General features: G+C 40.5%; 1 protein-coding gene across 1 annotated transcript; it reads right to left on the reverse strand.

The window, feature by feature from the left end:
• Positions 1-1015: 1015 nt before the first annotated feature.
• Positions 1016-9197, reverse strand: LOC148328683 (neuronal pentraxin-1). Its single transcript, XM_088307676.1, has 6 exons — positions 9145-9197; positions 5533-6182; positions 3907-4219; positions 2758-3005; positions 2365-2544; positions 1016-1654 (listed from the first exon to the last, which is right to left on the reverse strand). Exons 2-6 carry the CDS (start codon positions 6100-6102, stop codon positions 1445-1447), a joined length of 1521 nt encoding a protein of 506 aa, XP_088163802.1. The 5' UTR covers positions 6103-6182; positions 9145-9197; the 3' UTR covers positions 1016-1444.
• Between the last annotated feature and the right edge of the window lie 1836 nt (positions 9198-11033).

An 11033-nucleotide genomic window follows, 5' to 3' on the forward strand; every position in this document is an offset into this window, starting at 1 on the left:
CCGGCCCTTCCGCCAGTCCCGTCCCGTTCATGCTTCTTCGTATTTGCTTGCTGGCCTTCTTCAACCTTCTGGAGATTCTTGAAGTGCAACGTTGCCAAAAAAAAAAAAGTCAAAACAGCAAAAGGTTACAAACAGTGCACACCGAAACTCTTTTGTTTCTGAGCCACCTCTTTTCTGTAAATGTCTTTATATTCTATTTATTTATTTACTTTCGGCGAGGTGAAGACGGAGCTAGATATGATGTAAATGTAGCAAACAGTGCAAAGCGCACACACACATTGGTGCCAGTAAACTACTGTGTAACAATAAAAAGGTGATGATTGACTGTTGATTGATGTGTGTTTCTATTCATTTTAAATTGAGAGGCCCCGAAATAACATACTGGTGAACAACCTTTTTTGTTAAATTAAGAATATTATTAATATTAGTTTAAATTCCAATTCAAGGGAAATTTAAGTTTTTTTTTTTTTTTTAAACCACCATGCCCGAGGAAAAATAACCTAGCAGACATAGAACGTGTCAATCACCAGTAGCTGGGCTCCGTAGCCTCGCGCAGACCTGCTCGCTTTGGGCTTCAGGAGCTTTTCTGGAACTATTTTGGAATTTTTATTTATTTTTTTAAGCCAATGTTTTGTCTGCTAGCAGCTGATCCTAAAATTAGGCAACAGCTCAAAGCGATGTCAGGCAGCTGAGAGGATTCAGAAGTGACATGGAATTAGCATTTCTGATGGACTGGTATGTTTATCGCCTCTTCTCAATTTTTAATTGTGCATTCCAAAATATAAAACTTCAAACGGATAGCTTTAGTCTTACAGTAAGACTATTATGAATAAATCAGAGCAGCTAACCAACATTTGCATATTTACAGTCCTGATGCTAACCTAGTATTATTAATGCTGCAATTTTGTTAAAAGCTGGACTGTTTTCTGACGATCACAACTTGTAATAATACTTTTGAGTATTTTGTGACAAATTGTCTTCATCGTATTGAGTTACGTTATATGAGGAAACACAATATGACAAAAAATTTATATACAGTACAATACAACCACAGACGGTTCAATTCTTACAGGACACTATTACAAAGATTGATTAAACAATACAAAGTCAAAAAAAGGAATTTCAGTAAAATCTATATAATTATGTGTAACTCTAACAAAACGATGACAATTTCTTTGGTTATTTAGCTGTATTTTATATGGAAATCTTCCATAAAATCAATTTGTCAACATATCGTTACAATAAGTGAACTATTAATCTAAATTATGAACAGCATGACAAAACTGACTTGACTAAAAAAAGACTTTACAAGTGACCCCAATTAAAAAGTTCAAATAAAGGCATTGATTTCCATTTTGGAGGCATTAAAAAAAGTCTTTGACCTCCATTTACAGTATTGCGGTCTTTTCTATTATCACCGTCAATTTTGATGACCGAGTCTTTTTCAGTGACAAGGTTCTAATCGGCCCTTCAACACGCCGCCGTGCAGCTCCACGTCGGCGTCCGACCACGAGATGACGTCGCCGGCCAGGTGACTGACGCACGACGCCAGGCCCTGGATGTCGGCCCCGTTCAGGACCGAGGACCACATCTGCACGTCAGCCAGCTCCCCCACAAAAGACTGCGTAGCGTCGAAACGACCCCCCAGAGTGTCCTGAAACCAGTGGAAGGAAAGTCAGCTCGTACAAATTCAAAGTCGTTCAATTTCGCTAAGTCATCGGAACACATTTTGCTAACACAAAAGCTAGCTAATGCTAGCTAACACGTTTAATTCCAAGTGACGATAAAAAAGCTTTACTTTTGTACGTGAGGGTTCTTTTTTTTTTTACTCCATCTATTTTTTATACTTAAAAGTTGGACCAGCACTATACTGACAGTTTATTTTTTTGTGTTTTTTTTAATGGTAGGGAACTATGTTGAAATGACTTGAGGAACTTCATTTCGATCAAATAAGTAGCTCGTGATTTTACACGAAGGAACTATGTTAACGTGAGTTTAATTTAGCTTTATTTAATTAAATATGGTACTTTGCTACCATCTTCTGGCAGCTTGGTGCCAGGAAACCACATTTGAGCAAGTTAAGAGATTAATTTAAACAAAAGTAGTGCTTTGACGCCATCTTGTGGCAGCTTGGTGCGAATGACCTATGTTGAAGTCAAATGAGGACCTTCGTTTCAACAAAAGTAGTGCTTTGCTGTCATCTTGGTGCTAAGGCATTAGTAGGCAATTATAAACCTTTTTTGGCAAGTGTACTGTTCTGACTTGCAATCCGTATGTCGACTAAACAGACCGTGGCTACTTTTTGCCACTTCTGTCTTTAAATCAACACATTCATTCTAAAATGCCTTCTTGACTTGTCTTCACCTGCTCCTGTCCCAGGACGAACACCCCTCCCGCTCTGACGGGATGCCAGGGGGCCAGGTCCTCGCCGGACCCCCGCAGGTCACCGTCCTGGTAGGCCTCCCAGTGTCCATCCCGCGTGGACCACGTCACACACACGTGGTGCCACTTGCCATCACTCAGCGTCACGGGCAAGGACACGGCCTACAAAAAAGGTCAGTCACATTTTGCAATAATTTCGGGAAAAAAAAAATTAAAGTACAAAAATATTGGGCCAGTTGGCTTTTACTATCAAAATGTCCCACAATGCATCACTCGACATTAGATTTGCGAGGTGGTTAAAATGAGACTGATGAGATGAGATTTTTTTTTTTTTTCAATACTTGAGTGCGTCCGAGCCCCCCCGTACCCCATCACCTGGTCATCAATCAGCAGTTCCACGGGGTTGCCCCCCCACTCGATCAGCACCAGCTCGTTGGCCTGACCCGGCGCCGAGTAGGAAAACGGCGTCCCCATGGCGGGCCCGGTGGCGGCCTTGAGCCGTAGACACAAAGTAAGCGCAAAGATCTCGCGCGGCAACGTCCTCTTGATGCGCGCGTGCATGTAGTTGGTGCGCATCGGGAAGCTCAGCTGGATGGAGTCGGTCTCGCTCTTCCTGTTGGATCCTAAAATTTAACGACAGTGGGACTTTTATGCGCAAATTTGCTTTGCTTTGCTGCCATCTTGGTGCCAGCATTTTTGCTTAAGTACTGGAGTTGACTCAGTACTTTTACTTTTACCAGCGTCTTTTCCCCCCACCACAAGTTTCTGTACTTGAGTACAGAGTGTGAGTGCATTCGACCACTCTTACATTTTACTTTAAGTACAGTAATTGAATCCGTATTTTTACACCAATAGCTGTACTTCTACTTAAACACAGTGTGTGGACTTTGCCATCACTGGTCCTTTTTTTTTTTTTTTACTTTTATTTAAGTAAAGTATTTGAACAAGTTCTACTTTTACCCAAGAATGTTTTTCCTCACAAGTATCTGTACTTCTACTTAAGTACAGAGTGTAAGTATTTTTTTTAAATCTCTGGCATTGTTTTATTTTTACTTTGTACTTTTGTACTTTACTTTTACTGGCGTATGTTTAACACAATTATCCGTACTTCTACTTGAGTATGGCGTGTGTTTACTTTGCCACATCAAGTCCTATTTTATTTATTTATTCATTTATTTTTTTTACTTTTGCTTAAGTAAAGAAATGGAATCAATGCTTATACTTTTACCAGAGTATTTTACACAGGTATCTGTGCTTCTACCTAAAATAAATATATATATATATTTTTAGCATTGTTTTATTTGTACTTAAATACTTGGGTTGAATCACTATTTTACTTTTACCTGATTATTTTTCCTACAGAAGTATCTGTACTTCTACGTAAGTACAGAGTCAAACTACTTTTACCAGCTCTGGTACATATTTACTTTTACTCGCATTAAGGAGTTGAATAAGCACTTCTACTTTTACTAGTTGACTTCAACTTGAGTACAGCGTGTGAGTACTTTCTCCTCCATTGAGTACCTGTCTGGTGAAGCTGGTTGAGCATGTTGTCCAATTTGTTGCCGTGGTATCCCCCACGTGGGTGGTAACCGTGACCGTCTGCTTCGTTGTCCTCACGACCGCCATCGAGGTTTTCCTCGCCGTCCCCGTGATGGCTTCCGTCGTTGTGCTCGTCAAAATGTCCCGTGTGGTTGGCGCCGCTGTTGTCATCCGTGTGGTCGTTCAGATGTTGGTGGTGGCGGTCGTGCGGGTGCAGCTGCTCCTCCAGAGTGTCGATCTTTCTCTGCAGAAGCTCCCTCAGAGAACTGGAGTAGGTCAAGGACGAGTTCCTCTTCTGCTTGGGAATTGCAACACACGGTGGTCGGGTGGTTAGAAGCGTTGTTTGAATGACACGTTTATGTCTCTCCAAAACTCAAATCGACAGGATTATTTTCCCGTGACAAGAAAATGAATGGATAGCTTGTGGAGAATGAATTTGTGTGTGATTGACAGGTGATCAGTCCCGTTTGTGTGGTCCACAAAACGGCCTGTCCGTGTGGTTCATTGTGGTTCATTGGACATCCCTGTCAGGTAATCCAGGCTTTGTGCAAGTGCGTGGTCCGATTACCTCAGTCAAGGCAGATCACCATAATTACTACTGATCTTCGAGCCATGCACCCCCCCCCCCGCTTTCCTCCCCCTCGTCCGTACTTCATCACTACAAGGCTCCTGACATCTGTCTGCGATCACAATTCAGCAGAGTGCCCGTGAAGAGATTCGATGTACAATCATGGTGGTCAGTGGTGGGATGTTAGCAAAACTATAAGACGTTAGGAACATGTTTGGGTGATAATGATTTTTTTTTTTCATTATGCAGTAAACAACTGCTTCTGCAAATTTGTCGACTTAATTGAAGTACTACTTTGGCGCCCTCTTGTGGGATCTTGGTACCAGAGAACCGTGTTCAAGTGAATTTGAGAAGCTTCATTTTGAGAAAAGTAGTGCTTTGCTGTCATTTTGTGGCATGTTGGTGCTAAGGAACTATGTAGAAGTAAGTTGAGGAGTTTCAAGTGAACGAAATCAATGCTTTGCCATCATCTTCTGGCATCTTGATAGCGCTACTTTCAAGTGAAGGAGTTTCATTTGGAGAAAAGTAGCGCCTTGCTGTCATCTTTGTGGCAAATTGGTGCCGAGCGATAATGTTGATGTGAGTTTCGGAGTTTCATGAGAACAAAAGTAGTACCTTGCCATCATCTTGTGGTATCTTGGTACCAGGGAACCATGTTCATGGGAACTGAGTAGCTTTTTTTTGAGAAAAGTAGTGCCTTGGCTTCACCTTGTGGCATATTGGTGCCAAGGAAGTACAAGCGTATTGAAGTGAGTTGAGGAGCTTCATTTAGACATAACTAGTGCTTTGCCACCATGCACCAGTACCATCATTGACTGTGGCATATCAAATTTCACCAAATATTGTTGCGCTTGATTTGTAATTTTTTTTTACTCTGTATTGAAAATAATTGGCAGTAAAAATTATACTAAATACTTTTGTGCTTCAGTACATGTCAGTATCTGTACTTTTTTCCTCCTTTTTTGTTTCCAATGATGTGTACTTGTCCTAAAATACAGATTTTGTGTACTTTTGCCACGTGTGCCTATGCCGCATCTCACCTGCAGGTTATCCAGCCTCTCTTTGAGCGCCTGCAGCATCCTCTCCATCTGCTCCGGTGAGGACGAGACGTCTTCCGAGTTCACGTGCTTGACGACGTCCTTCTCTTGGTGCTTTGCGCCGTCAGCTCCATCAGAACGCAGCGAGTCCGGTATGAGATTAACGTGCCGGTTGTCATGATAGGCTTGCCCCGATTGTTCGTCGTGAGCCGACCTGCCGAAGCCCTCGCACAAGGCGAGCTTGGCGGTCAGCTCCCTGATGGTCTCCCTCTGGTCCAGGATGGTCTCCTTCTGGCGCACGAGGCTCTCGCGGAGGTGCAGGATGGTGGTCTTGGCCTCGTCGCTTGCTCCCCACCAGCCGACGGGAGGCGCGCTTTGCTGGTGGGCCGCCCCCCCTGCGCCCGGACCCACTGTGGGGAAGCAGGCGGGGTCGGCGTCTGCCGGAATGGGTGTACAAACGAAGCGTGGCTGCACGGCGTGGAAGTCGTGCAAGTCCGAAGTGGAAGACGCAGGCAGGAAGAGCAGAGCGAGGAGGACAAGAAGTGGATGTGGAGTCTTCCTTATTGTCTCCATGCTACTCTCTTCGGATTAAGCATCAACGTTGAAAGTCCATTATCCAGGTGGGTGATTGAATTTGGTTCCGTCACTGATTTCTTGGATAGGAAACAAGATAGGTTTTATTTCTAAAATATATATTTAACGTTACTGTACACCAGTGTAACATTATGCACAGCTTTAACATTAACAAGTACTAAAATATTTAAAAAAAATACCCCAATTAAATAATGATTCATTATAAACACATAAAACCTCTACCAAAAGAAAACTCCTAAAATTCCTAAAGATTAAATGCAAATCTATTGGACATGCTAAAGTTACCTCAGCTGAACGATACTCAAGAAGTTATTCTTGGCCGTACCACTAAAGGAAGTTCGTGCCCGACACTTTGAGTATCGCCGTCCTAGATTATAGAAGGCAGAAGTTTTGAGGTTTGTTTTTTAAATTGACTTAGTTTAAATTGGTTTTCAGGGAGGCTTCGTTTGTTTTTATTCGTTTTAGTTCCGAATTAGTTAGTTTTAGTATTAGTTTTTGTTTTAAGGAAATTGGTGTTTTACTGGTGCGCAAAATTAGAAAAACACTGTGGCAAGTATTGTGTAGTAAAAATTCATTTTTAAAACATTTTGATAATCCAGGCGGGTACAGTTTAACAGTCCACAGATTTTTAATTATTATAAGTGCAGTGCATGTTGCGCTTCTAAAGTCGGATGCATGCATGCTCCCTAAATATAATAAAACTTTGATGACTTCTTTGCTAAGTTGCCATCTTCTAGAGTGGATTTGCGGTTTGAATTCAATTTGACAATTATTAAACCCAGTTGTACTGTGTACTATTTTTTTGTAAACTCAAATTTTTTTTTTTTTAAAATGAAAAGCACTTTTTACTTAGCGCATTGCATTTCCGACTGAGTTAAATTTCAAGAGCAGGTGTGCCGTTCGAGCCAAAGCCACACGCGAACTAATCTCCTTTGTAGCAACGTCGCTCGATGACGTCGCTTTTGTGCGACACACATTAAGAGCACTCCCAGAGGAGTATTCCACCTTCTCTACATTTAAAATCAACCCCATTTAATTGCCAAAGACGAAAAAGAAGGACATTTTCGCCATAATTATAGTTAGCTTTAGTTAATTATCTAAACCTAATAGATACTTTCCGTTCGTTCTATTTTTTTTTTTAAAGCATTTTTATTTGATTTCGTTTCATTCGTTCAATTTCAGTTCGAGTTATTTCCCTCGTCTTCCTTTACTAAAATATCCTTGGTGTGCGGTGACACTTTTCTAAATGCAATATTTATTTGCCTTAAGGGGGAAACTGATGGCCTGAAGTTTTTATGTCGCGAAATCAATCCCCATGTGCTTATTTATATTTGCAGTGATAAACAAAACGTTAAATATTGAACACGTCGAGCATTCTACCAGTTGGGCATTTTCAAATGGTTGCTGCTCGACCTCACCGACCACCTGTTGCTTGCAGTGACCTATGCACAGCGAATGTGGGTGTGAGTGTGTGTGCAGCATGAAATTGTAATCTTTTATTTTTGGATCACTTCATTTTTTACTGATAACAGGAAAGCGAACAAGGACGTTGCGGCGAACATTTGAATGCCGCTTGGCTTGCTTTTGTGAGTGGCGAGGCTTAGCGAGCCCGTAGACAGATGGTCCGAGCGGAGAAGCGTGTCAACACCAATCACGCCCGTTGAGCCTCCAGCCAGTTGATCATGTTCGAGCACGGGCGACCAACTCAATTAACCTAATTACCAGCAGTTGTTGTGCTACCTTAGCCTCAGATCACTGGGCTTCTTCGGCCTCCTCCTCCTCCTCCGTAGTCTGTGTGTGTGTTTGTGGTAATCCACGGCGAGGTCGCGGCGCCATATGGTCGAGGTGGATATTTAAGTAGCGCCATTAGATGTAAATTAAAACCTGACAAGTGTGGTTAGCTGTGTGATTAAAAGCTCGCCTACGAAATAAAGGCGCCAGTCACGTCGCGTAAATAATAAACGGCGAGCGGTATCAACGTCATCATTTTTGTGTGTGGTGGTTAATTGGTGGCTCACGCAAATTGTGTGTGAATGCGTTTAAGTGTTCGTGCTGAAGATGAAAATATCGTCTCATTTGACATTTTCAGAGGTCATCATGCTAACCCAAGGCGGTGATATCATGATATCATTTGCGTAAAATGATGACTTTTTCACTTTTTTACTTGCTTTATTCATTTTGTGTAAAAGTACAACGACAATGATTAGTTTTTCCATCATAAAATTACTTTAATAACTTTTCAGCAAAATATTTAGACCGGTGTAAAAGTTACCTTTTAATATATAAGTATATCTATTTAATTTTATTATATATATTAGTATTTAATATATCAAATATATCAAATAATATAAGTCTGACTTCTAAAATTGTAAATTGCTTTATTCATGTCAAACTATAATTTTATTTTGTGTACGTATGTAAAATAATGGATATGTTTTCCATAACATCATGACTTTGTTCTTTTTTTCTAGTCTGACTTTTTTCATGGCATCTTGCGGTAGCTCATAAATTGCGACTTTCCTCTTAATATTTTTCATATTCTGTTATTAATTCATGATTTTTTCCCCATAAACCTTTACATTAACTCTGGTTATATTCAAACTTTCTCCCTGTGATTCCTTTAAGATTTTTTTCTCGGAATATTGCATTTTTTTTTCTTGCAAAATTGCAGCTTCCCTCTTAGTGTATTCCGACTTTATTCTGACAATATTATGAATTTCTTTCTTGCATAAAGTCCAACTTTGATTCATTGTGAATTTTATTTCATGATTTTTTTTTCCTGACAAACAAAAGTGAGAATTTATTTTAGTAATATTATGACTCTACTAACATTATATTGTTATTGGAATATTTTGATTTAAGTCTCCAACAATTATGTATTCGTATCTATATAATTTGTCGATTATATCATGCGTGTTAAATCTGTAGTTCAACCTGATGTGGACGCTGACAGCCATAACACATCAAACTCCTTTTGATGTTGCTCACATTTTGTCTTGAGAAAATCAGAAGTGTTCTTACCTGATGATGCTTGAGCGTCCAAGCACACGCAGCCGAGTTGTACGCACACTGATCAGACTGCGAGGGATTTCCTCTTTCAATCCCTTCCCCATTGTCTCCCCCCTCCCTCCTCCTCCCCGTCACTTTGCAGACTCCGCCTCCAACGGGAGCACCGCTTACCTTCCGAGAACGTGACTCCCGCCGGTACCTGATGTCGCCGTCGTCGTGGCAACTACCGGACATGCCGGCACGCGAGCGACTGACCTGATTGGCGCCTCGCTAGACTGGCAGCCAACGAGGTGGCGGCAGGACACGGCGCCGCTTTAAAGGTGAAAGGTCAAGTACACATCACACGCAGATAGAAACGCTCCAGCTGACCTATTTCATCAATACAGGTGCGAGAAACATCATTTGCAATGACTGGAGTTAGAAACTCAAAAATCAAGAAACTTTCCAGAAATATTCCAAATTGAAAACTATGAGAATTGTGTGAGTGAATTTAGAATTTAGGATTATTCACTGGAATAATCTTATTCAGTGTAAATCTAAACATTTTATTTTGCATAAGCACATTTGCATCCAAATTAGATGGATGGGATTGACTCACCTGTCTTTTTATAGGTCAGTGTGAGCATCCTGATTTAGGCGCCAAAGGAAGACACACGGACAGAAAGACAGACAGTTTTAATGCTTACATTCAAGGACAGTAAACTACAGCTATAAGACTAAATAATAGGACTTGTCCATCCATTTTTTTATAGCACTTGTCCCCATTATTTATAATTTAACTTAAGGTCTGTTCTAGTAAACTCCATACTAGTAAACTAGTGAAGAGCTAGTTGTTTACATTTTTTGTGTTTTTTTTTTTAAACTGTAATAGGATTTTGAGTCATGTGTTAACGTAGATTAGTGGAAGACCATGACACATTCCCACTAAAAATGTTGGACTGACATGAACTTTAGTGTAGAACTGTACTATGTACTTAATTTGAAGAATCACTTGTATAATATTTTGCATTTTCAAAAATCTATAGCTAATGTTAAATATATTCGCCTTATACTACTTTGCCACAATTTGATGTCACTTTAGGTGAATTCAACGTCAGCAGGTGACTTTTATTATTATTATTTTTTTACCTCCATTAGGAATAGTAGCTTGGGGTCACTAAAACACGGAACGATTAGTTGCGATCTGCTTCCCTCTGCTGGCCAGAAAGGGGATTTGCGTTTTCAAGACAAAAAAAATGCCATCGAAGAAATGGTAAAAGTAATGGCGGCGTCTGGCAGCCATGTTAGTAGAGTTTTTGGTACCAAATATTAATATTTTTTGTAATGTTTTTGTTTAGTTTGAGGTCATGGCATTTTGTTTTCATGTAAAATATGTCCCCCAGCCAAATAATTGTCCGGAAACACTCATCTAGGCTATGCTGTTTAAAGTCACAACACACAATTGTACTGTACTACTGTGCGCGTGCGTGTATTTGTGGGTTCTATATAAACGCGTATGTGTGTGTTTATTTTCTTACATTCTCTTAATTTTTGTACTTATATTTTACAGTGATGTGTTCATTTTCTATATTAAAAATATTTAGCGAAATATTCGGTAATTAACGCCATTTCCATTCATTCAAATTGGGAAAGTTGATTTGGCATCCGGCTGATTTGCAAGGCGAAAACCGACATTGCTCATTTAATACCTCTAAAACACTATCAATTAAAATTTTTTTTGCAAACAAAAGCAGGATTAATGAAGTGTCCAGTGAGTATTTCTTCAGAACAAAAAGCGAAAGCCCGTTTAAACGAGGTAGGTAACAAAAGGCAGGGCCTCCTCAGCCTTGGATGTGCCAATCCCATGAAGAAGACGAGCCTGCAGCATGTTTGCATGCAGTGAGGCCTCGTCCGGCCCACCG

The sequence above is a fragment of the Idiotropiscis lumnitzeri genome, chromosome 10 (assembly GCF_059441095.1).
Source record: "Idiotropiscis lumnitzeri isolate Australia: NSW breed Sydney's pygmy pipehorse chromosome 10, RoL_Ilum_1.0, whole genome shotgun sequence".
Classification (NCBI taxonomy): Eukaryota; Metazoa; Chordata; class Actinopteri; order Syngnathiformes; family Syngnathidae; genus Idiotropiscis; species Idiotropiscis lumnitzeri.